Source organism: Theobroma cacao, chromosome 2 (assembly GCF_000208745.1).
Source record: "Theobroma cacao cultivar B97-61/B2 chromosome 2, Criollo_cocoa_genome_V2, whole genome shotgun sequence".
Lineage (NCBI taxonomy): Eukaryota > Viridiplantae > Streptophyta > Magnoliopsida > Malvales > Malvaceae > Theobroma > Theobroma cacao.
Window position 1 is genome coordinate 39,634,090 of NC_030851.1, and position 26,837 is coordinate 39,660,926.

Below are 26,837 nucleotides of genomic sequence, written 5' to 3' on the forward strand. Positions count from 1 at the left end.
TTTTAAATATGATTGATATGGGTGGTGGTTGAGAGGGAGAGATTTGCCCTAATACGAAAAAGAAAAGGATGGCTCACAATTTTGATCCCATGGAGGAGTTTGATGTACATCAACTGCTTGTGGAAAAGTATCTGAGATGTTGTGTTTGTTAATACTTTTCTTGATGTTAATGCGTTTGTCGATTCTCTGATTAATTTTGATGTTGATCAAACAAAAATGTATTTTTAATATTTCCAACTTGTTATTTAATTTCAAAATTTTAAGACATATAATGGTTTCATACAAGATAAAAAAAAAAAAAAGGCATTACACCTTTTGGTCCCCAACCTATGCAAAATAAGCTTTTAAGTTGGCCGGGGCCCTTGAAGGATAGGAATGCGATATGATTTTGATTGATTTAACTCTATATTGGCTTAAATTCAAAACATAGGACTTAAAAACCCAAAACCAGATTAATTTCCATGATTGATCCAAATTAGCCCTAATACCTAATACCTTAGCATAAATTAAACTTGATAATTTTACTCATGTCGGCAAAGTAGACTTCAAATTTTTTTTTCAAGTGTGTTAAGGATTGGAAAATGGATTCTTTTACATAATCTGATGATGAGGACATTCTATCAAAAGAAATTTTGCTTTGACATTTGAATTGATGCCCACTTTAAAATCAATTAAACTTTCTTTTTTCTCGTCAACTTTGGTTAAATAAAATATTAACATAGATCGGTAGTGGAGCAGAGTCGCACCCTTTATATGAATCAGTACATATCGTTTTTCCAAAAAGCATAAGAATATGTTGCATTGCTTAAAACGATCACCTAAGCATCTTCTACTGTGTTGATCTACATAAATGGATATAGAAACAGATTGTCTCGATTTATTAGATTATGGTACGATTACGATATTGTGGGATTACTATTACCATATTAATAATTTGATTTTTTAAATAAATAAAAATAAAAGTGACGGGTATACGATCATTCGTTTGTATTTATATATAATAAATAAGATAGAGATCATGCATTTGATAGTGCCAAGTTGATTCAGTTGCGGTTTCATCTTCAGCATACAAAGTGGTCCCTTAACATCTAAGTTTGGCTCCCACTTCTTTCAATTCTATTATTTGGTTTAGATTTTTTTTTATATATTTTACTCTTTTAAAAAGCAATAATTAAATAAAAAAAAATCAGACCTCCTTGTCATAATCATCTTTATTATTAATTAATCATTCGTTAACACTTTTTTTTTTAAAAAGAAAAATTGAACCTCACGAGCACCTCAGAAATCTTGTTTTCACTCTGATATTTGGTGTTGTCAATTTGGGAGAGATGGGGTCCAAAAGCTACCATTGCTTCCAGCCAAGCTTGGGGATATAGCTAGGGGTCGGTCATCAAGGTATTTGCAAAGCAAGGCAATTTGAATATACGTGTGGAGGAAAAGATTAAACAAATGTTTAATTTTCCATTGATATTTTGAATCAAATCAAACATGCTCTTTGCCTATATAATAATTGATCTAGGTGTTGGACCAATTTGCTCCAATCCTGTTTTTGGTATGCTTTTTACTTATATATATGTCTCCTTATCACATGTATAGAGACACACACACACACACAAGTCATACATATAAATTTATATACGTAATCGTAGTTGAACCTAGTTTGTTTTGGAGTGAATGAAGCTAACTCGAAATTAAGTTAAATATACTTACAATCTATAGCTTTGAAACATAGAAAATTATTTTTATATGCAATATTTAATTTTCTACAAGTTTCTATAATTAGCAATTAAAGGTTTTTTTATATATGGAAATTTCAACAATGATGTTTATAGAAAGTAACATATCAATTATTGCACAGATGCAATTGTTTTGGGTTGATTTTCAGGTTCTCATACGCAAACTGCACAGGAAGGGGTCTACTGTCTCCCATGTGATGTTCTGCTCTACTAGCATACTTTGGTAATCATCTTTTAAGCAAAGAGATCAATTCTTATACTTTTCTAAAAATAAAATTATTACAAAGATACCACAAGTACTAATATAACTAGAATTTTGACAAAAAAAGATTAGATTGCAATGTTAGGGCATAGGGGTTGGTATGTTTCTGATATAAACATCTACATAATGATCAGATTGGAGGAGATATCAGAATCAAACATGATCAGCCTTCAGCTTGAAAGGGATTTGTGTTATTTTATCATTTGATTTTCAATGCAATAATGATTGCATTTAGGACCTTCCTAAGATTGGTTTAAGTACTTTAATATAATCTCCCCATGCTATACACATTTTCAGAGAAGGTTGCTGTTTTCATCATTTCTGCAGCTAAAAACTTGAACCCTTTCCAGGAAACAACTACCTTTGTGAATGAAACAAAGATCTTTCTGTTTGTTAATCAATTGTTAATTACTTTAATTAATATAATTAATCAACACCGACACGCTTAGAATTAATATCTAATGCCATCATAATCCCGCGTTAATGAGCATGATTAGTTGCCTGTCAGATGTCTTGTTATGATCCTGAGGAAATTGCACTACTTGCCCCCATTCAGGTGTTCATCAGGTCATATATATATATATATTATTTCATATCAATCAGCTCGAAGCTTCCAGTTAAAGATCAAAATAAATCAGAAATTAACAATAAAAAAAAAGCACTTGCAACTGTTAGAAAGTCAGCAGAAAGTATCTTTCCATTACAACTCTTAACTTTACTTGAGATATGATCACAAAGGCATGTGCTGCAGTCATTTGGAAGCATATATATTTCAATGTTTTAATTAGGAAGTATGTGATAATTTATGTTATTAATTTTACCTACAGGAGACAATGAAGGTATGCCCTTAAATGACACCCAAACTGAATTTTCCAAGCTCTTTCAACTTTATCTGTCAATGGCTGACAACCAGAAAATTCACCCTGGTTTTGTGAAAAGAAAGAAAAACAATTGATTAGAAACAATCTTGACTACTGATTTATATGAATCCAGGATAAATCTTGCTGGGAGGAAGTAAGCATACATACACCAAGAGCTTGAAGCTAGTCTCTGAGCCATGCACTTGCCGTCACAGTCAGGTTTTGAGGACCACTTTTTATCTTTTATCTCACTCTCTCCTATCTAGTTGCCAATCATGTTGCAGAATGGCAGTGGTTCCTTCATGACCTGATCAGCTGATCAGAATTTTCAAGTAGTATATATATATATATATATAATATCGGTGGACCAACCCTCCTTTCCTTTTCCTATTTTTGGTTTACCTTCGCTTTCATGAAATGACAGGCGTCACATACAACCCTAATATCCTATTTACAGATGCTGGTTATGATTTTCTCACATATTCCTGCCTACATAAAAAAGCAGATTATGTGCCGACAATCTTACTAAAAATACTGCTAAATTTGGGATTTAAAAGTAATATTTGATCTTAGATTTGAGTTCTTTTGTTTATAATATTAATATTTAAAACTTGGTGGAAGAGTATTTTCGTGTGTTAAATCTAATTATATATAGCATTTGAGGCACCCTTAGTTGCATGATTAAGTTAACATATTTAAAGGGTTTGGTTAACAAATGTTTTTAAAACACAATAACAAGTAATTCAATAATTTTTAATACCCTTTTGACGGTGTAAAATCCGTACTATTAATAATTTTACAAAAATACCCTTTTGACGTTGTAAAATCTGTATTTAAAACTTGGTCGAGAGAGCATTATCTACTGATTAGCAACAAAATCCTAAGGGAAATTTGGGGGGGGGGGGGGGGGAGGGGTTAATTAAGGATTAAGAGGCTAACAACGAACAAAGAAATTGCAGCCGACACCAACCTAAATGAATGTTAGTTACCATGATACGATGTAGCAAAAAGTGGGCCATTGGGGGGTTGGGGGTATTATACCAAAACCAGGAGCATTGAATCTGAATAAAATCATCATACAATATTTTCCCTTATTAGTAAATCATGATCATCATTACAAGTAGTGGTGGCAATGCCATGATTCTTGAACAACAACCACGAGAGAAAGGAGAGGTGGTAACCCCCCTCTTAATTCATGAAAGTGACATTCACAGCCAATTTGCTTGCAAAAATACAAAAGAGTTTCATTTGACAGAATCTCAACTGCTCACACTAAGGCAAAGTGAAAGAAAAAAAAATTTTTGTTGCCAATTGTACTACAGATTCTGCAGGTGCAGATCAGTGAAACATAATCCATATGGTGCATGAACCAGAATGCTTGCTTTGCAAGCGACGACTGTTCTTGGGGTCGACCCCCCCTTCCCTTTTTTTTTTTTCCTTTTAACTTTAGCTTTGCATTATTGTTTATAGAGAACCAATCTTAATTAGATAGGTCGCTTTACTATATAAATAAAAATAATGAAATATCTGTATGTCCATGGCTAATGAAGATGGACCACTTTTGTAAACTTTATTTTTGGTGGCGTTTTTCGGATAAGGGATAAGCTCCCATTGGCGTTTTGTTTTGCCTGTTTCCACGCGTTTTGTTTGGGAAGTACTGTCTCTTGCATTTCAAGCAAAGCGCCTTGATCAAACTAGTTCAATAACCCCATTGGCAGTGCTTGAAACACCCAATTATAATAGACTAGGATGCTTCTGATGTTGAGAGGCTGGCCTGTATTATAGCAGTTTAACAGGCTTTCTTGATGCTGTCTACAATTAGGAAAACGAAACTTTTTTCACTGTCAAGTTGCACTTCTAATGCTTATGCTCTGACGTCTCCAACCCCATATATATCAATCACCTAATCGAACTTCAGGCTCGTTGGTATGCTCAAGAGAAAGAGATATTTAGGTTCTGTTAGTGTAGGAGGCACTGTAACAAATCTGGGTTTTAGCTATATTTATTTATTTGCTCAATCAAGATGTATTTGTTTATAGAAATCCATCACAGACCTTAGTCCACTACCATAAGAACAGGTATGGACAATGAAACTTCTGAAACTTTTATAAGCAAAGTGCAGCTGCTTAACCCTTCATGTATATTAATGGATCTAATTAATATTCTTAGTAATTCCTAGTTTATAGTTAATTTGATGATTGAATATGAACATAAAAAGAGAGACATAAGGGGAAAATTAGGATTGTAAATCTTACATTCCATGAAATTTTATGACTACCTTGCATGCTAGAGATGTATGGCCAATCATGGAGGCATCAATCTCTTTTGCCAAGATCAGTTCCTTAAAATATCAGGCTTGACAAGAATTTATGTATTCCTCCCTAGCTAGCTAGGCTGGAAACTTCTGGTGACAAATACTACAAAATCTTATCTTGGGTGGGATCAAGAACTCAAACGCACGCAACTAGTTTTTTAAGGTCAAACTCTCCTCAAAGTTGAGGATTTTCAAAAGCCCAAAGAACAGTTTATGCTTGAACTAGATGCAATCATTATATCACCCGTGTCTCCATTGACTTTTAACTCTCTGCATGCTTGATTTCTTGGAGTGGGAATGGACCAAATTTGGGGTCATTAATTTATACCTAACTTATCAATGAAAAGGAGAGAGAGAGAGAGAGGAAATATAGTTTTGGAACATCTAACAAGCAAATAATTAAAGCAAACCAATCTCCAACTTTTTTATCTTCTAAAAAGTGGTGTTAGTTGCATTGCCAAGACTTTTATATTTTAGGGACTCTAGGTCGTAGGTGACTTATTCATGTTTGTGACACTGAGCAGCAAATGAGCTCGAAAGCAACTTTTGAAAAGGAGTTATTCCATATATATATATATAAAATAGTATTAGTGATATAATAGTAAATGAGCTCGAAAGCAACTTTATAATACTTTTAAAGGGTATCCTGAGATTAACTTTCACAACAGAAGTGTAGAACATGCAGAAAAGTGTATATGGAAACATATTAGTATTAGTCTTTTCATTAAAAGGACTTCACCTTCAAAGTTTTGCATATGGTTCTTTTGCGGTTAGAATTGTTCGATCGATGAAGCAAATCAACAGGCTTTAGTCTACATCAAACGTCTTCAAAATTTGGAAAAAAAAGGAGATTCTCATGATGCATCTGGTGTAGTGATATCAAATAATACATAAAGTAAAACCCTTTTTAATTGATAAATGTTTGGCGGAGGAGATTGGTTGCTGTCTTGCGGGATGAACAAAGCCTTTAAGAAAGAAATGGGTTGAAGACCGCATTGATCTCTCTTTGTCTGATGGAGACTAGAGATTAAGTCATTAGCAACAGGGAAATCGTGGAGGGTCTGCAAGCTCTCAGTCTCAGGTCCATGGTTAAGAGTTAGATAACAGGAACAGGCTCAGGTACCGTAATGGAATCATGTGCACTAAAACCATATCAATAGTACTGGTTTGTTCCATGATTTCATAATTTTTTCATTGGGGGAGCGGGGTTGGAGTGGGGTGGGTGAGAAATTGCATACATATAGAACCACCAGAATCAGTTCCAATGATTTCTGCCAGGAACTGTTCTTAAATTTGTCCTTAAGAGACATTTTATTTAACCCTAGCACAATATTTTACGTAGCTTAACTCACATAAAATTCTGGTTTCAGCATAAACAACTCATGGTGTTTTACTCAGTTTAGCTGCTAAAATTAAGGTAAGAGCTCCTGTTAGTGCTTCATCTTGCAAGGAAAGACAAGGAAGTAATGAAGGTCTCATTATAAGATCTTAAAAACCCAATGCACATCCTATTATTCCCATTTTTTCTGTTCCTGCAACCCTTTATGAAAACAGAAGGACTCAAGTTATGGCAATTCCAATATTTTTGCAACATCACAAAGGCAGGAGGTCTTTGCAGCTTGTAATTGCAGTATTGGCGTTTACTGAACCTTGATAAGAATCTTGCTTGCTGTAAATCACTGCGATCAACTGCATATTTTTTGGGAGATCTTGATGATTCCAGGCCTTCCAGCTCTTCTATATAGTGATAGGACTAATTAGCACTATACCATGCTATACTACTAAATGTACTTAATTCTACACATGGAAAGGCAGAAAGGAGGATGTAGATGGGCTAAACTTGCATTCACCAGGATAACACATAAGTAATCATGGCAGCACAACAGGATCAATCCTCCAGATGTCCCTGGCATAATCATGAATAGTGCGGTCACTGCTGAACTTGTATGAGCCAGCTGTGTTCAAAATCGACATTTTTGTCCATCTCTGTTTAAAAAATGGATCAAATCAGGTCTTGTAGCAATATAAGTATGATGCTGGTCATCATTAATATATATAATCTTACAAATGTATGAGTGAGTGTTATTTTAGACAAAGTTTTACACATTTTCGTTTATGTGTTTAAACAATTATGCACAGGTAAAATTTAAAATTTTATTGAAAAGGAAAAGATTTTCCGACCTAAGATTGCTGAAACTGAGCTAGATTTCGAATTATTGAGGTCCAGGGTCTTGGTATGCAGATTGCTCATTATATAGAATAACCTCAGATGGATCAATATTATGCAATAATTGAACTGGCTGAAAACTACAAAACTGAATTGCTCCCTACCTCTTGGCCTTTTTCCCTTTAGGCAAATCCTGACTGAACAGAGTTAGACTTGCATTATTAGCTTAGACATGTAGGGTACTGATGTTTTATGTGGCAACAAAAGTGTGCACATCCACATCTATGTGTCTGATGCAAGAGTGTTACCACATTGTTGCTTACCTTTTGGTCTCTATATGCCTCGTCAACCTTCTCTTGGCACTCAATGTAACTAGGAAAATCTTTTCCGACAAGGAAATAATCGGCACGACCGTAACCTTCATTTCCTTCCAAGGATCCCATCAGTTTTTCATAGTTGTAGGGACCAAAAACACCACTTCTGACGTATGCTTTCACTTCTTCAAACCTTGGGTCTGGCACAAACTGTGAAAAGAGATCAAACAAGATAATAACAGTGATTGCAATAACCACTTCACCGGTTTCTTCTTAAATTCAGGTTATACGTTTTCTGTTATGTGCCTTCAGGTTCATTCCCAGCTTTCCAAAAGCAAAAACCAAAGGAAGGGAACAGGAAAGTAGGGCTGATCTGACTTATTAAGCTCACCTTTCCCTCAGCTCTTTCTTTCCTTAGTCCAGCTATTTCGTGAGCCTTTGCACCAAAGAGAAAGAAGTTATCTTCACCAACCTTTTGCCTTATTTCAACATTAGCTCCATCTAATGTTCCAATTAGGATGCAGCCGTTCATTGCAAACTTCATATTGCTGGTTCCACTAGCCTCCATTCCAGCCGTACTAAACAATTAAAACAATATTTGAGAGACAGAGAGCAATATATATTAATCAGTACCAACCTATTGGTTTCATGATGTATATTGCAAATTGAACAAGAAAAAGTAGTAAGGAGCCCATGATCAGATTACCTTATATGCTGAGATAGCTCACTGCCGGGAATAAGCATTTCGGCCACACTTACATTGTAATCAGGAACAAACACTACCTGACATATAAACAAAAAGAACAAGATCATGATTACAAACAAGGATCGGTTCCCAACATCAAGCAAGCATAGGAGCACTTAGTATGGGCTTTGTCTAATTCAGAAAATTGGATTTCATTTAACATGAAAAAGAAATAAAAAGAAAAAAAGCAATCATTTTGGTATCAATCCAATAGGATTGAGTAATCATGCTTAACTTAGGTAGCAAAATGACAGATGGCCTTCATCATTTAAACTACATGGGCATGAATACAGCCCTGTCTTCATCTTATCTGGTATGCAATGGTAAACATTTCTTGCTAACAAAATGATTAGTTCAATTGACTGAAATTGCTTGCCTATGATTCAGAAAAGGAATATATCATGACCGTGAGACATCTTTCTTGATCAATAACTATTATCGGTAAAAATCACACCTTCAGAAGATCTCCTATTTCAGGATCATGGCTTACAGTAGCCCCGACATCTGCGATGAACTTCACTATCCTTTTGGCTTGGATGTATGTAGCAAAAGCTTTTCCTCCAAATATGCATACCCGAGGAACAAAGCATGCTTTTCTTTCCTCATGGCTCATTTCTTTCATTTTCTTATAGCGGTAAACTATTCCCATAATGTTCAATAATTGTCTCTTGTATTCATGGATGCGCTTTACCTGCAATTACATCCATAAGGTCGTCTACCATTAATTCATTAGCTTAAAAAGATAATGAAATGGAAGCCACAAATCTTGTTTGGGTTCTTTCTTTTTCATTATTAACGAGTTGTGTGAGCGAGGCTTAGGCAAAACGAAAATGTCGCTCGACTTCCTTTCCATAACATATGTAGCTACAACAGAATGAATAAAAGAAGTAGTCTGAACTAGGAAGAAGTAACCTGCACATCGAACATTGCATCGGGATTGACAATATAGCCAATTTTTTCTCTGAGGAAAGATGCGACCTTAACCTTGTTTCTTCTTTTTGCTTCCCTCCATTCAGATTGAAGATCCTCATTATCAGCAAACTGTGGACAATTCTCATCAGTCCTCTTATCAATATGTATAGAGCTAGCACAACATTTAATGGAAATATAGTATATTCTTTCCTCAAGTGTATATATGAATGTAGGTACTAGTTACATCTGAGAAGATATGTTTCCAGAACACATATAGGAAGAAAATCCTGACAAGGGAAAGGTAACTTGAAAGAGGAAATTCAAACCCAAACTTTATCTAGCTATTAACTAAATGTTGGTCAAGAACCAATGTCTTATTTGTTAGTCTATCAGCTCAGGACAATGGAAATTCCTGCTCTAGTAACTGAGATAATCTAACTGAGGAAGTGAAACTTTATGTGCATGTTTCACATGACTAAGACAAGGGATCCACACTAGATAATATACTTTTCAGCTGACAGATAGGATTGTTAATGAATGAAATGTGATTTCCAGATAAAATAAGATGAATCAACTTTCGACACCACTGTTTAGATCCTTCCACATTTCTAGCACCGCTTAACAGACAGCTTTTATGGATCTGATTAGGACATATGCTTTCTTACTATGCAATTTATTGGCTACCAAGAATTATAACAAGATGCACAGAAGTTTCTGGTGAAGAAACTATATTTGTTGGAAACTACAAGGAATTAAAACATTTGATTAACTTCAAGTTTGGATATGCCACTGTACCTTACGAAGTATCATCAATTTCTCCGTATTTACAACCCAGTCTTCTGATCCAGTCCACTTAGTTATAATTTTGCTCAAGTCTGGAATGCAAAAGCGAATCCATCTTCTTGGTGTAACCCCATTTGTTTTATTTTGAAATTTCTCAGGCCACAACTGCCAAAAAGCAACATATATGCATATCATAAGTCCTAAAATGAAACCAATGCTTCGGTTTTTCAAAATACATTGAATGGGAGAAGGAAAAGTTTATCCCATTTGAATGGCTACCTTGTAGAATTCATTGAAAACTTCATTTTTCACTATTTCACTATGAATCTCAGCAACACCATTCACTGCATAGCCACCAGCAACGCATAGATTAGCCATTCGGACCGTCTTGGGAAGTTTTGGATCTGGCTCAATTGGTGTCGCCTCATCTTTGTTCTCAATGTCCTGTTCCTCAAGTTGGTCTTCCTCATCAATTGGCTTAGTTTCTTCATCAGAAATATCATCTTCTTCAGTTGAATCAACAACAGAACTTTTTTCTGGTTTAACAAACAATTCAGCTACTGACTGAGGCAACTCAATGTTATCTAGAATTCTCATTTGTTTCAGCTTTTCTTGCAACAGTTCCAGATCCTCTGCGCCATACTCATCAATAATAGTTTGAATCAGCTGATGCACAGAATAAAGAGAGGTGTTAGATTATGTGGAAAAGAATATCTACTCTTCAAGAAAAGGAGAACTTTAGTTTAATCCATACACTAGATATATCTCCTAGAGAGGACCTAAAAATCACCATATTGCCTCTAAAGTTACCTCCTCATCAATCATTCTAATGATCTCAACGTGTCGAGGAAGCAATTTCTGCATTAGCTCCAGACTGCATTTCTCCAGTGCCTCAGGCAGAACTGTATGGTTTGTGTATGCAACAGTTCTGGAGGAGAGGTCATCAACAATATAAATACAATATACTATAACCAGAAACCAATTTAAAGTATCAGAAAATATAGTAGTTCTTTCTAGATATTCCAGATGTTTGCAAGGATGTAAAACTTCATATGATGGATAGCATAAGTCTAATGCAACTTATGGAACACGAACATATAAATACCAGAACAGCTCTTTCAAAACAATGTATAGCATTTAAGTCCATGAGAGTAAGTACCGTTGTGTGATAGTCCAGGCTTGTTCCCAGCTCAAACCCTTCACATCCATTAATATCCGTATCAGCTCTGGAATGCTGAGTGTTGGATGAGTATCATTCATCTGAACTGCAACCTTGTCAGGGAAATTTTCCCAATTCTCAGACTCTCCTGATCTCTTTTCGTAGCATGCAATGATGTCTTGGAGAGAAGCTGAGCATAATGTATATTGTTGCTTCAGTCAAAGAGTCTTCCCCTCAAGTGACTCATCACCAGGGTATAATATGTAGCAAATCTGATCATGATAAAATATTTTACCAATCATGTAAGAGATGTAAACATAATTTTGGAAGCCAGCACAAACTGTGTGATACAAAGCACTCAAATTCAATATAGTTGTCGTGTTTCTGCCACCACCACGACAACGTCTTGGCTTTCAAGTGCATCAGCAGACAACAGCAGGGAGGAATTCACACATTGCACTGTAAAACTAAATTCCAAATGATTATGAATTCAAACCTTTTCAGCATTCTTCATTGCTGCGTATGCTTTGGCATGATCTCCAGCATTGAAAGAACGTAAATCAAACTGATCTGGTGCAACTTTAGTAAACCATAGTCGGAGGTTAACTGTAGTTTTAGTTTTATATCCAGGTATTGGAACATCATAAGCAACAGCCATTACATTTTCTCCTCCAACCCATTGTTTAACTCCTTCAGGCCCTGAAATGACTTCACCATAGAATTTCACAGGGTAGGACACATCATTTCTCACAATTCCCCATGGATTTCCCATCTGCAATATAATTGACATTGATTCAACCATTGAAATCACTGTGTTATTACTAAGAAAACAAACAAAGGTCCTAATGAGACTATTTAGAAATACAAATCAATCTAAGTTTTTCATAATTGAAATTGTTTTAACTCGTAATAAGGATGTAATGAAAGATACCTCAAGCCAATTTTCTGCAACTTCCTCCTGACCATCTTTCGTAATATGCTGTTTGAACAGTCCATATTTGTACCTAAGTCCATATCCCCTAGCAGGGTAATTTAGTGTTGCTAGGGAGTCCAGAAAGCATGAAGCAAGACGTCCTAAGCCACCATTTCCAAGTGCAGCATCTGGTTCCTAGTGCGCAATCAACTGAAAAATTTTAGCAACTTAAAAAAAGGAAATGTGCACACTTAAGAAATTTTCTTAATAGGAATTCCCAATTATAAACAGAAAGAAGAATCCATATATGATGGAATCATCACGAAGGCATCTAACCTCCCTATCTACATCCTCCAAACTGTGTCCCAGCTTCTTCAAAGCTTCTGCATAAGCTCCTGTAAGATCTAAATTACCTATTGCATTTAGCAAAGCTCTACCCTGCAAGAATGGTGAGGTAAGATGTTTCACAACCTATACAAATTTCATTAGCAGGAAGAAGAAGAAGTAGTTAAATGGAAAACCTGTAGAAACTCCATAGAAAGATAATAAGCCTGCTTTACATTAATTTTCTCATAGTATTCATAAGTAGCATTCCAGTTTATAATAAGTGAATCTCGAACAGTTTCAGCAGTTGCATAAAATGCCTTGGGGAGCTCAAAATGGTCCGGAGAGAAAGATGGTGTGAACTCAGCATGGTATTTAATGCTTGATGCAATGGATGCAGAATCTGGAACAAAGGTATCTAGAGAAGCTGCAGATGAAAGCAACCCACCATGATCAAGACTAAATTGGAAAAAGAAAAAGAAAATCCTCAAAAATACTATTTTAGGAAAGATTTTTACATTTACAATACATTAATTATAAATTTCTTTCCTTAAAAGGGTTCCCTGCCTACTAATATAGAGTAGCAAACAATACCTTGGATTCAATCAAACAACTAAATATCTACTTGGAAAGCAAGAGTTATTAAAAGTAAACCAAACCTTCCCCAGTGACTTGAGCTCCTTTGATGTGCTGCTTTTGGTTGCTAGCAACACTTTTGACAAGGAAATTCCTCCTTGAGAAAGTAAAACGTGAGTTTCTGGGGAAGAAAAGCTTTGAGTTCCTTGCTGTATAGTTGAAATCTATGAAGGTGGAGTGATGAGAACAAGTAGCAGAGAAAGGCAGAGACGCCATTGTTTATGGTTTCCTTATTTCGCTCACTAGTCACTACCCCCCTTGAAGAGAGAGCGATAAAAAGAGAAGAAAATGAGTGAAAGAGAAAGTGTTGCTTTTTGTCGTCTTATCTTCGTTTTGGCGCCTTCTCTTCTCCCTTTTAAGTCTCTCCCCCTACTACTGTTCCATCCATCTCTCGTTCTCACGTTCTAAACGATGCAAAATTTATAATCATACCTAGTTTCTTGCATCCGTAACCATTAATTATCATTAATTAAAATATCATTTATCACTTTATATATTTACACGATAAATTATACAATATTAATATAATTATATCAGTATATCACGTTACTATTTAATATGATATATTAATATATTAGAATTTACATGATATATATGATAGTATATTAAAAACAGTATTACATGATATAAATAATAAGTGACGTGATTATGTTAATATATTGTATTATTATTTAATATGATATGTTAATACATAAAAATCAATACTACGTAACATAAAAGAAACTATTTTAATAACAGTACTTATAATAAGTTAACAGAGTCAGATTGTTCTGACAAGAACAAAGATTGAGTTGGGGGAAGCAATTGAAGCATGCACCGTCTGTTGGGAAAAGAGGGCCGTACAAAGGCAAGCAGGAGAATTTGGTCACATGGAGCAGTTGGAGCTAGCTTTGTTGTTGTTCGATGGCCAAAGAGGCGTCCATGTCCCAATTGTCAAATTCCAATCAAGTGGGGCTTGTCCTAACATAGAGATATTTCCACTTGCAAAAAGTGATACTTCTGAAGAGAAACTTTCACACATCTGTCCTTTTTTTTTTCATTTAAATTAATTTTGTTTAGTTTTCTTCTCTTTTTTGTTAATTTTATTTTTTTTCTAGATCGTAAAAAGATTAAAAAAATAAAATGAGAATAATAATGTGAATTTTTCGAATAACGAAAAAGTTACCTCTATGAATCCAATAAGAATTATATTCTCATACTTTACGAGAATCGCATTCTTATGCAATGATAATCAATGATGATATTTCTATTTTGATTCTAGATCGTCCACCTTTTTCGGGATGTGAATTGCCATTTCCTTTTCATTTGATTGAGAAAATCAACCAATAATTAAAGAGTGGATCAAATTATCATTTATTAGTGAGAATAAATTCTGTTATTCAAATCGAATTGTAACATTGGTCTTGATTTTTTTTATCATTATTAAAAAAAAACAAAAACTATCATAATTAACAAATAGTAAAAATTTGTAAAAAAAGAATATTATTTTATTCAATATATAAATAATTTGAATTTGAGGGTTTGACTATTCATAAATAATACGAAAATAATAAATTAGAATCAAATTAAAAAATGTTAGTACCTCTATTAAGACTAATCATCTTTTTTTTTTCTGACCTACTGTAATTAAAAAATTATCTTATCTTTTATCTTTTTAATGAAAATATTTTCTTAATGCAAAGATAATTGATATAATGGTCTTAAAGGGTTGGGCCTGACACGGCCCAAATCAAAACCCAATCCCTGTCTCGAGGCTTGGGCTTGGTACGCTACACCATGTACGAACAGAATCTAAAATTAGAAAGGACAGAAAGGAAACAAAACCAATATTTTATACCAAAAAGCGAAAATGAAACAGAAATTCAAATTCCAACGGTTCTCAAGAGGGAGAGCTCCTGCAGTTTTGGAGGTTATTGCAAAGGTGGCTTGCTCTCCTTTTCCGGGGCGCCTCCCATCTGTTTGATCAAAGAGAGAGAGAGGATTACAAGACAACAAATAAACTATAATCAGAAATAAAAAGAAACCCTCTCCTTCTCGTACTCTTCCCCATTTCCTGATAACTTCCCTTTTGCACACAAACCCAAACTTTGCTCTTCCTTCTTGGGTTTGTGTATCAAGTTTTACTCTTCATTTTTGTTCAATTCGAAGTTTTTCTCAGGTACCCTTCCGTTAAATTTGCTTGAATTTGTTGTTTGCTTCTTTAGAAATTCTTTGAATGTGATATAGTCAAGTTATGGGTCCTTTCCTCTTTATTATTTGATCGTGTTCCTTTCAGACTTGGATGGCATTCCCCATAGTTAATCAGCAACTCATTGTTGTTAATTTATTATCTCAGTTTTCAATGCCATGTTTATTTGCCTCATTGTGTTAATGTTAATTGGAGGTTACAATCTCTTGTTTCTCAGGTACCATTTTGTCGAAGAATTGACTTTCAACGTGTACCTGTGGTTTCCTCTCTTGGATTTTAGATTCCTAAACAAGCAATTTTACACTTGACAAAATGTTTGGATTTATGAGACCTAGGCAGAAGTCAGTGGACCCACCAGCTGCTTCTGGTGGTTCCACCCCATTTGATTCTGACACTGAAGATAACAGGAATACTACTACACCTGCTAGAAGAGCTGCTTCTGAGCCTGTGCTATTGGTCCCAGATTTCAATGATGATGACCATGGAAGAAGAAAGCAAACTTCAGCATCCACTAGGCCATCACCGGCAAGAGATCGAGATAGGTACAAGAATGATTTCCGCGACTCTGGAGGATTACAGAACCAGACTATGGAAGACCTGGAGAACTATGCTGTTTACAAGGCTGAGGAGACAACAAGCACTGTTAATAACTGCTTGAAGATTGCTGAGAATATCAGAGAGGATGCTACGAGGACACTTGATACTTTGCATCAACAAGGAGAGCAAATTGAAAGGACCCACGCCATGGCTGTTGACATAGATAAGGATTTAAGTAAGGTCAGTTCTATAGTCTTGTATTTTGCTGCAAGTTTTGTACACAAGAGTCAGCATGAAGGGTAGAAGAAGAATCTGGAGAATATAGTTAAAATAATGGAAATTTTTGAACCTTTAAGCCTGTTTGTCAGGATCATTTTGGAAATTGAAATGACGCAAAGCTCTCTGATCTGCATTGAGATTTTATCATGGTCCGGATGTTAATCATTATTGGCCTCTTTAATTGCCGTTATACCAGATAAAATTTTTTTTTGATATGATGAAGGAGCATGTGTATCTGTTCGTGGTAGGGCTTTAAGTTAATGAAATTGTCTGAGACTTAACATAGAATTTCTATGGCTTAAGCATGTGTTTATGTACAGGAAAGTGTATACTTTTGATGCTTATAAGCTTAGCTATTCATACCTATAAGGCTGTAGGTAAACATGTTGCCTTATATCTTGGTCGATGGGTGATTGATACCTATAGTCTTCTGGTATTTGGATCATATGATGTTATTTGATTCTCTCATATGGAAGGGCAGTCGAGCACTAGATGCAATCAGACGATCAAAAGAGCCAGATTATTCATTGAAAATAACTTGTTATTGTAGTTTAGAAGTCGACTAGCACTTGATGTTCTAAGAGCTTTCATCCTTTTTACACTCAAACCCTCATTTACAATTCATACTGTTGTTTCTTGTGTACTACATTTCCTGTTAACCAGATTCTATAAACTTTGAAATTTTCAGGGTGAGAAGCTTTTGAATAGTCTGGGCGGCATGTTTTCTAAGCCTTGGAAGCCAAAGAAGACCCGAGATATTGCAGGGCCTGTAGTCACCTCAGGTTTTCTTCATCTCACACAACTTCTTCAGTCCCTTCGTGTACTAATTTATTCAAACATTTTCCGTTTATATGGAAGTTGTTAACTGAAATATGGGAATGTTTGAAAGGTAATTAGAATGATTGGTTGTTTATTGCATTGCTTTTGACAGATAAGTCATCCAAGAAAAGTGAAAACCAGAAGGAGCAGAGAGAAAAGTTGGGTCTGGCTCCTGTACCTAAAGCTAAGCCAGGAAGTAAGACGCCTCCTCCTGAACCAACTAATGCCATACAGAAAGTTGAGGTTAGTCTCTATGATTGTTGAGATGGGTGTATACTAATTTTTTTAGTAAAAATTCTGCAATTGGGCTATAAGATTAATTGGTGATCTAACACCAGCTTGAGAAGGCAAAGCAAGATGATGCACTCTCAGATCTAAGTAACATCTTGGGTGATCTCAAGGGCATGGCTGTGGAGATGGGATCTGAACTTGACAGGTCTGTTATCTCTCTCTCGTATCATGTCCAAGTACTAGTAAACTTCTGCACTGCTTTAATGGTTTTTAAATGCCTTTTGTATTGCTTGAAAGTCTGCATTTCATGGTGGCCTTTTTCTTGGAGGGTTTCTCAGAATAATCAAAATAGAAATCTTAGGCATCTAAGTTGTGATAAAGCTAGGCATTTTTCTGACATTCCAGGGTTCATGCTTGTGTTTCTTTTGCGTGGTTACCTCACATACCCAGAACCAGATTAGGTCTTTCCACCCATTCTCAGTTACACTCTTATGTTTTGTGAAATGATTTGGTAAATTGCAGACAAAACAAAGCCCTTGATCATCTTCATGATGATGTGGATGAACTGAACTCTCGAGTGAAAGGTGCCAATCAGCGAGCACGTAATTTGCTTGCCAAGTGAAAGGTTACAGAGCTTTACCAAATTTTGCTTTCCATGCCTGTATTTAGCAGTCTTTAACTAACATTTTCTTTTTTTCTCATTTTTTCCCTCCTATTCGACCAAACATATGCCATTCCTAATTTACTCCATTGGTTTGAATGAAATAACACAAGGTTTTTCTTCAGTCTCCTTCACATATAATCTTCCATTTTGTATTTGCAATCTGTTGGTAGAAACCAAATTACGCCTCTCTCATATTACTTCTGAAAATTGCAATTCAGTTAACCACGAACGAAAAGTCATACATGTTACAATGAAGTGAAATATGTCATGGAATTCTTTAATTCACAACTATTGAGGAAAATGTATAATTTCTACCTGATATGAGATTCAGTATACACATAAATATTTGTCCTTAATTCGACACGACGCTGAAAAAATAATACATGTTACAATAAAGTGAAGCATGTCATGGAGTGCTTTACTTCAGAACCATGAGAGAAATTTTGTATGATTACAAAGGTTTAAAGATGTGAAGTACTTTAAGGCACCGCACGGTGTATCCCAGCTTCTTATCCTTGTCAGAATAGCACGAGAGCATCATTGTGAACCACATAACTATGTGTCACTGCAAATAGGTTTGAAATCTAGAAGCTCACATCACCACATCTCCAGCCACTGAATGACGTTTAGCAAAATCTCTTCATGTCTCCTCACTTTTCACGAAAGTCCAGCTCCTTCCTGAGGCAGCTCGTTTCCTAGCATGTGAAACAAAACCAAAAACATAGCCCACAAAACCCCCAAGCACCAAGACACTACCACCCCAGACATAGTGTGAAAATGAGTACTCCATCGCCTCATCCTTAAGGACAGCACCAACTCTACCACTGTCACCATCACCACCATTAAGAACTTGTCCAGATGCTAAAATCTCAACCATGTCATGCACCTCCCCATCATGGTTTCCTACGAAAGAAAGTATAAGCTTCTCTTTTGTAGCAACTAATCTAGTGTACCCAAACTCACCCGTGCGGTACAAAGACCTCTTGGGTTGTGGGTAGACTGGGTCATGTGGATGGTCTGGTCTAGGTTCCCATGTTGGTTGCCAGTCTTGTCCTGCCATCCCAATCACAACATGGACCGGTAATGCCTCCCAGCTCTCTCCTTTTAACCCCATGCTTCCACATGTGAAGTTCTTCAGTGGACAAAACCTCTCGTATCGGTGAACATGGCCCCATAAAGCAAGGGTCACATTGTTTTTCACAAACAAAGGTTCCAAGTGCTCAAGCATTCTCTGCCTCAATGGGGCATCTCTACTTTCATAGCTTGTAGTGTACATTGGTCTATGCCCTTGAACTACAACAAAAGGGGTCTTTGTCCGATCAACTGACTCTAGATCATGCTTCAGAAAATTATATTGGCTGCTTCCAGGGAGGAAATTGGTTTCAGTTGACATGTACACAAAATGAACTGTCCCCATATCAAAAGAGTAGTAAAGGTTTTGGGTAGCTGGAGCACGGGTTCCAGTTGGTTCTGAAGAGTTGCCAGGCATATTAAATCTAAGGCTATAAGGCACCCCACATTCACCACCCCCATCTGTTCCATAAATTGAATTGGACCACTCAGGTCTCCAAGGCTGTGAAGGCCAATCATATTCATGATTACCAATACACACATGATATGGGACCTTGGAGGCAACAGGCTCAATTAGGTTGAAAAATTCATCCCACAACCAAGAGTAGCCTCTTGCATAGCTGATATCCCCAATATGGGAAACAAGAGCAGGCTTGTCACCAAGAGCTTCAAGGTCACGTAGGATCCACTTCATGGTTGATATGCTTTCATCTTGTGTACGACTAAAGGTTAAGTATGGTGTAGCAGTTCCCATGTCTCCAAATAGGAAGGCTAGTGTTTCCTTTGAACTCGCATCCCATGACACAAAACTGCGGGTTGTGCTCCAACCTTTGGAGTCGCTTCCAACCTATCACAAATAACATAGTTTTTCTTTCTTAGAAGGTGAAAAACAGAGTAATGCAAGTTATCATCTAAATTAACTGCTAAAGTTGAATCCAGAGTACACCATGACTTCAAGGAAAAGGATGGTTTTTCATTTTTGCTTAGTCCTAACAAGTAACAAGAATACAATATAATAGAAATTAACAAGATAAATATACAATTTTCGTTTCACATAGACAGATGAATCAACTTGAATGGATAATTTTATGCAACTGTCAAAGAAAATTATAGCCAACCACTTTTAGGCTGAGCAGTAACTAGCCACTTACTGAAATCATTGGTTCAAAGTTCAAATCTAGGCAACCCAACCCTACTCCTTCCTCATGATCAAAAGTAAAGGCTTATCTAAGCTACTAAAGGGCGAAGAAATGGAAAGAAAGCAATTTCATGGTAATGCTACAAAACAATGTAGCTCAACAGTAGGAGCTCAGCATTTTCCCACAACCATATCAAACAATATATTTAGCTATTGAAAATGAACTTTTTTGTTAGTTAGAACACAATCTAGTAGAACATTTCCAAATTTAGCAACAAATATGCCTGCTTTGTTATTTCCAAATGTAAAAGCCATGATTATCAATGCTATAATCAAGTAGAAAAATATGGTAACTGAGCAAAACCAGATTATACCATGATATTAATCTAAAAACAGCATTGACAATCCTTTAATCTCAAAAATAATTAAATTTTACCTGATAATAATATTTGATTCCACCCTTTAAACCCGACATGACAGCATCAAATATCCAACCAGGATCCCTCCACCCAACGCTCTCATTGGCTGGTGCATGACACATGTCTTCCCTCTCATACCTTCCCGCACGTGCCACCGCCACGTCACCTTCCCACTCTCCTTCCTTCTCCCCATACCTCACGTGCCTCTCCTCCGAATCCTCCGCAACGAACATCACCCGCATCTCCCCTTCCCGACCCGTCCACGCCAAGTGGATCTGCTCCGGCCCTCGACCCGACTCGAACCCCACCCTTTCCGATTCGGCCAACAGATGATCCGTGCCCGGGAGGGGATTATGATCCTGATCGTGACGGTCCGGGTTGACCTCGGATTCGGACCATCGGAAGATTCGGAAGGAGTAGTTGGAGCGGAGGGAGGTGAGGGGTAGAGAAATGGAGCCCGACCCAGATTCCCAAGTGGGGGAAGAGGAAAGGAACTTGTAACCGATAAAATTGTCGTGCGATGAATCGGGGGGCGAGTAGAGGCCGAGCCAGTCGAGTTTGGAAGGCGAGTCGATGCCAGACCATTGTATGAGAACATGGTCGCCGGATTTGGACAGGGTTTTGGGGGAGACAGTGAGGATGGGTTTGGATTGGGTTTGGGAGAGAAGCGAGAGGAGGAAGAACAAGAGCAGGACCATGGCGGACAGTGGATGAGAAACGATGAGGATTGCTGGAAGAAAAGAGACCGGCTGAAAGCATGGGCTTTGAATAGTGTTAAAGATAAAGCATACAGTATTGTTTTGGGGAGAATATTCTAATGTTTGGATATTTGCGTGGCATTTTTGCAATAATATTGTGAGTCTTGTATAAGATGTAGACTGCCGAGTTATCCATACTTTTTTATTTCATCAATTTTACCTTATTCTCCCAAAATAATATGCAGTAAGATAGAAAATATTTTTAAATGTTATCAATTTACTAGCATAAGAAACCAGTATACAATAATAATGAATCGAAATCAAAGTGCCACAAATGAAATGATTAATGAAAATTGAGATGGGAACTAGGTTGATTTTTCAAAAGTATTTACTTCTCGTGTTATTTTATCGAGAATAGTTGTTAAGTATTTTGTATAAGTAAAAGATAAGAAAGAGGTTGGAGTTCTAACTAAAATTCTTTCGCTTAATAAATACGTTATTTGAATTGGAAGTGTGAGCATGTGACAATTGGTATAAGATTTTTTCAACTTTCATTGTGAGATTTCTTATAAAAGATATTAAAATCGAAGTAAGTTAAGATTAAGATAAGTTTTCAATGTAATAATGAGCGTTGTATAATTAAATGAAATAAAATGTCACGGATCTTATAATACTAAGAGATGGGACGAATTTTAAACTCATAAATAAAGTCTTTCTCAATTGAATATATATAATTTTTGAACTAAAACTGTTGATACATGACATTGTCACCCACTAAATCTTAGTAGAAAACAATTTAGAAGTTACAATTTCAAATAAAGATGATGTTGTTTTCATTGGCTACTTTCAATGGTAGATTTAGCTTTGGTTCGGGTTCATTTTTTTTTCTAAGGCAGTGATACATATAAGGTAAGGTAGATATTAAAAAGTCACTTAGTCTCTGTAACGACCCAAGTCTAACTACTGACTCAGCAGCTTTTTGGGCCTAAACTACGTGACACTCAAAAGTTCAAGCTCAAGTTGCTAGTAGTGGTGGGCTTGGATTGTTATATAGGTCTTAACAATCACATTCATATCAGATGTGGGATGTTGGGTATTACAATCTCATCCACTCAAATCCTTGATGTCCTCATCAAGGCCACACATTACATCCACAGGACCAAGATCTCATCAGAGCAATGTGAAAGCTCACATCATAAAGACTCACATTAGATTGGCGTAAACTTTGAGTCTAAACCACGTGGCCCTCAAAAGCTTAAGTTCAAATTTCTAGTAGTTGTGGACTTTGATTCTTAAATAAGTCTTAAATAAGTCTTAACAATCACATTCACATCAGATGTGAGATGTTGGATATCATAATCTCATCCACTCAAATCATTGATGTCTTCATCAAGGTTACACATCACATCCACGGGATCAAGATCTCACCAGAGTAATGTGAAAGTTCACATCGGACTGGTGCAGACTCTGATACCATTTGTAACGACCCAAGTCCAACCACTGGTCCAGCAGCTTTTTGGGCCTAAACCACGTGACCCTCAAAAGCTCAAGTTCAAGTTGCTAGTAGTGGTGGGTTTAGATTGTTATATAGGTATTAACAATCACATTCACATCAGATATGGGATGTTGGATATTACAGTCTCTCTACATGTATGAGAGATAATTTTTTGTAAATAATGAGTGATAATATTAGAAGGAGACTAAATAGTGCTTAGCAAAAAAACAAATTAAAGATTGAAACTTTAAGGCAAAAGTATCGAAAATAGATTAAATAAAGTATAAAAGAATTGCAAGATAGAGAAAGTTTACCAATTTATAATGATTTGGTCTTCATCTAAATTAGGCCTACTACCTCTTCACAAGTAAATTACTTGTTTAAGCTTAAAGTAAAACGAAGTTAGATCTTATAATTTACTTTTAGCTTGGTAATTTACTTGTTTTTCCAATTGTCATTATGATTATTATTATTATTATTAAGGTAAAATATTTTTACTTTTTTAAATTTTGATTGAAATTATATGAAAGTTCATTAGTTTTTACTCCATCCAAAAAAATATTTTCTGCTTGACACTTAGGTGTAGCCGTTAGTTAACCGTTAATGTTTCCATCAATTTGATGACGTAGTAATAGTAAAAAGATAATTTTAGCATTAATTAATTTTTAAAATTACTATTGTATAATTTTATTAATTAAAGAAAAATCTTTTCAAAAAAAATTAATTAAAGAAAAAAAAACCTCACTAAATGGGGAGCACCGAAGCTCCCCTAGGGAGGCCCATGCTCCCTTAAGAAGCCTTGATCGGGCTCCCCTCCCTTGGGAGCTCTGGTTGGTAGGGATGGCAATGAGATTCTATTATAAGGTACCCGAGGATATCCGACCTGATTATATAAGATTAGAGTATCCTATAACCGGGTTTGGGAAGGGTTTGGATACCACCCCTTGGTTACTCGTTATCCAAATCCGATTACCATTTATAAATATTTTATTATTATTTTAATAATTAAATTAAAAATATATAATTTTTACTAAGTTTACAAGCAATTCTTTTTATTAAAAACTAACAAACATATCAAAAATATGGTTACTATGATGACATTAATATATTTAAATTAAAAATTGTTAAATTATTAATCATGTTTAAATAATATGAATAAAATATCATATTATAAAAGAATATAATTATATATATATATATATATATATATGTATACACTTTTAACATAAATATATTTACTTTCTGTTTTATGTTTTAACATTACAAAAATTATGACTTATAAAATTATTAATTATAATATATATACTTTTGTTTATATAAACTTATAATATATAAATCTAAAGGGAAGTTGTGAGATTAGAATAGTTTGGAAACTTAGTTATTTTTTTTAATTTATTGTAATTAAGGACAAACCTATATAGTTAATTAAATTAATTAATGAAACTATGATTATTAATTGACTTGTAATGTCTTTTAATATATATACTTTATATATATTGGGTTCATTTATAAGAAATATAATTATTATTATATATATTAAAATACTTTTAGTATATATATACATTTTAAATATAAATATATTTACCTTATATTTTGTGTTAACATTACAAAAACTATAACTAATAAATTTATTAATTATGTTATAGATATTTGTTTTTGATTATTTATATTTAAATTTTATTATTTGTGTGTTTGAATTAATTTAATTATTAGTAAATTATATGGAATATATAAGAGAAATATTATTGTATATGGATACGGATTTAGATTCGGGTAATTGGGTATCCATGACTAGTATTTTAATAATTTTTTTATATAATCGAGTTTTTAAACAGATTAGAGTAATTATCGAGTTGTGGGGATGTATTAGGGTTAAGGTTAAGGTAGTAATTTTAAAAATATTCAAGCATTTAATAGGGTTTTGATAGTTTATTTTTATAGGGTTCAGGTTCGGGTAGCTCAAAATTAACAAGTACCCTACCCGTTGACATCCCTACCGATCAGTGCTCCCTTTTTTTTGGAGAGTCAGTGCTTTTTTTAATTTTTTTTTTAAAAATATAATAATAAATTTTAAAATTAATAAAAAAATATTTTAATTTTTTTAAACTTTTGTTAACGGTGTAGGCATTTTTTGGACAAATTGTTTATTTCAAAAATTGATAAATTCGTTCGGAATTTCGATTAAAACTTAAGGAGGACATTTTATCCTTATTATTATTATTATGCATCAAATATTTCCAGTTAAATTACTGTTAGTTCCAGCAGACTGATCAAACATCCTAACAGTTCTGCCATCAAACTTACCCAAATGTTCATATGGGGGAGTAGAAAGATAAAACTGGGGGAGGGGTTTGCAGAAGGATATATGAAAAGACAGGAGTGGACAATGAATGAAAAGTTCAGACCCTGTTTGCGCCATGTTTCTTCGTCCAACCCATTGATTTCAATTAACATTTATTACTTTGTTTGCTCGAACGACTAATTAACATAGCGGGTGTACCTCCCACCCCAATTTATCTCTGCAGCACCAAAGACCTCGGATATTGTCAGCACCAGGCTTGAACGTGGAGTTAAAACTATCAGGGAACTCAACATGATTCATCAATGTCATACAAAAACCTGTCTGATAGTTTACTGTTTTACAGGGTTTCTAGAATGAGGGGGGGGAGTGGAGGGTAAAAACATGGAGAAAAGGACTTGGCCACAGCTTGGTACCAGTTAAGGACTTTGCAAGGGTTGAATAAGTTAGTAGATTCACAGGGGGGTTCAGAAATTGTGCGGTATCTCAGTTTGGGTAACCGTACACATACAAGAATACGTGACTAATTTGATGAGAAATAATGAAATTTGCCCCCACTCCCCTCCCCTCCCCTCCCCTCCCTCCCTTATCTAGCTTGTTTTCCCTGGTCAATTATATCTTTTCATGTGCGTCTTGCTTTGCATTAAAGCCCTCCCTCCCATCACCATCTTTCCTTCTCTCATCTCACTTCCCCTGTCGACAATCAGGTTTTATCTCTCTTCCGGCCTCCCATTCCCATATCTCACGAAACCGAAGAAGGAAAACAACAAGAACCAACGCCGCCCCGATGACTTGTTACCGCCTTTTGATCTTTATATTTCTCCTCCTCCTCCTCCTCAAACCCTGCACCCCAACTTTGCCGCGGACCTCTCCAAGAAACCGCTTGAACCACCAGGTCCACCGCCACAAGGCCGCCAACTACTACCGTTCTTGTGATTCTTTCTCCCGTACACAGCAACGGTCTCTTTGTTTTCAGCTTCAAAGAATCCACAAAATCCAGCCTAATTTCTTGCCATCATCATTTCCGCAGCCAATACCACCACCGCCACCATCCGAACTCAATGAAATCGATCCAAGATACGGTGTGGAGAAGAGACTTGTCCCCTCAGGGCCCAACCCTCTTCACAACTGATCCTAGCTCCACTCATCATCCCTCTCATTCACCACCGCTTTGTCCATACACCATCTTTTCTACCTAGTAACCTATATTCTCCCCAAGATTTTGCCTTTCTTTGCAATTCTTGTTGCCTTTCCTGCATGGAGCTTCACACGCAGCTGCCCTTTTTTTTTTCATTCTCATTTCCTCCATTGGATAGCGATGGGAAAACAGAAGATGTCAATTCAGCGGCAGCCAGCAGTTATTGCCAAGGAAAAGAACCCAGGCGGCGGCGCCTAGGCTGCTGTGATCGATGCTCAGATTTAGTAATATTATTAGACATTAGCTAATTTCTTGTTCTGTCTTTCACTGTTCTCGTTACAAGACGATTGCCATTTCCATACTTGTTTTTGGATTTCTATCCTATATATTTTGGGGGGACCAAGGCAGCAAAAACAAGCAAGGAAATGGCGTACCGTTGCTTTTGTTTTAGTTAGTATATGGTTCAAATGAAGGGGAAGGATCGAAGGATAGGGGGGGAGTTGGGATTCAAGAGAAACCCATGAGTTTCATTAATGGACCTTGGAACTACGAAGGAGATAATATTGGTAGCCGTCGGACAAGATGACCTCTCTTTTTGTGGAGTATAGCTTTGGTAATAAATACCTTGATGCTGTCATGTGTTTGTATAACTTGCTTCAATCTATTACTTATATCTATGCTTTTTAATTTTGCTTGCTAGGGGTTTAATTATATACATTTTTCTTGTGAATATTTG

General features: G+C 35.7%; 4 protein-coding genes across 5 annotated transcripts; 2 read left to right on the forward strand and 2 right to left on the reverse strand.

Annotated features, from left to right (window-relative positions):
* Window positions 6,624–13,423, reverse strand: LOC18610288 (alpha-1,4 glucan phosphorylase L-2 isozyme, chloroplastic/amyloplastic). Its single transcript, XM_018116465.1, is given in 15 exon segments — window positions 6,624–7,158; window positions 7,663–7,863; window positions 8,045–8,231; window positions 8,360–8,436; window positions 8,853–9,089; window positions 9,311–9,439; window positions 10,106–10,258; window positions 10,373–10,759; window positions 10,904–11,021; window positions 11,253–11,524; window positions 11,749–12,024; window positions 12,184–12,360; window positions 12,502–12,603; window positions 12,687–12,916; window positions 13,149–13,423. Coding segments are annotated over 15 exon segments (2,856 nt in total). The 5' UTR covers window positions 13,342–13,423; the 3' UTR covers window positions 6,624–7,041.
* LOC18610289 (putative SNAP25 homologous protein SNAP30) lies at window positions 14,997–18,361 on the forward strand. 2 transcript variants are annotated; one of them, XM_018116083.1, is made up of 7 exons: window positions 14,997–15,283; window positions 15,531–16,090; window positions 16,818–16,911; window positions 17,061–17,191; window positions 17,287–17,384; window positions 17,702–17,804; window positions 17,954–18,361. In XM_018116083.1, exons 2-6 carry the CDS (start codon window positions 15,626–15,628, stop codon window positions 17,799–17,801), a joined length of 888 nt encoding a protein of 295 aa, XP_017971572.1. In that variant the 5' UTR covers window positions 14,997–15,283; window positions 15,531–15,625; the 3' UTR covers window positions 17,802–17,804; window positions 17,954–18,361. The 2 variants fall into 2 exon arrangements, with proteins under 2 accessions (XP_017971572.1, XP_007045922.2); XM_007045860.2 differs by lacking the exon at window positions 17,954–18,361 and having other exon boundaries at window positions 14,998–15,283; window positions 17,702–17,939.
* LOC18610290 (probable inactive purple acid phosphatase 2) lies at window positions 18,135–21,277 on the reverse strand. The gene is made up of 2 exons (XM_007045861.2): window positions 20,489–21,277; window positions 18,135–19,761 (listed from the first exon to the last, which is right to left on the reverse strand). Exons 1-2 carry the CDS (start codon window positions 21,167–21,169, stop codon window positions 18,484–18,486), a joined length of 1,959 nt encoding a protein of 652 aa, XP_007045923.2. The 5' UTR covers window positions 21,170–21,277; the 3' UTR covers window positions 18,135–18,483.
* LOC18610291 (CLAVATA3/ESR (CLE)-related protein 10) lies at window positions 25,545–26,831 on the forward strand. The gene has a single exon (XM_007045862.2). The coding sequence runs from the start codon at window positions 25,751–25,753 to the stop codon at window positions 26,093–26,095; it is 345 nt and encodes a 114-aa protein (XP_007045924.2). The 5' UTR covers window positions 25,545–25,750; the 3' UTR covers window positions 26,096–26,831.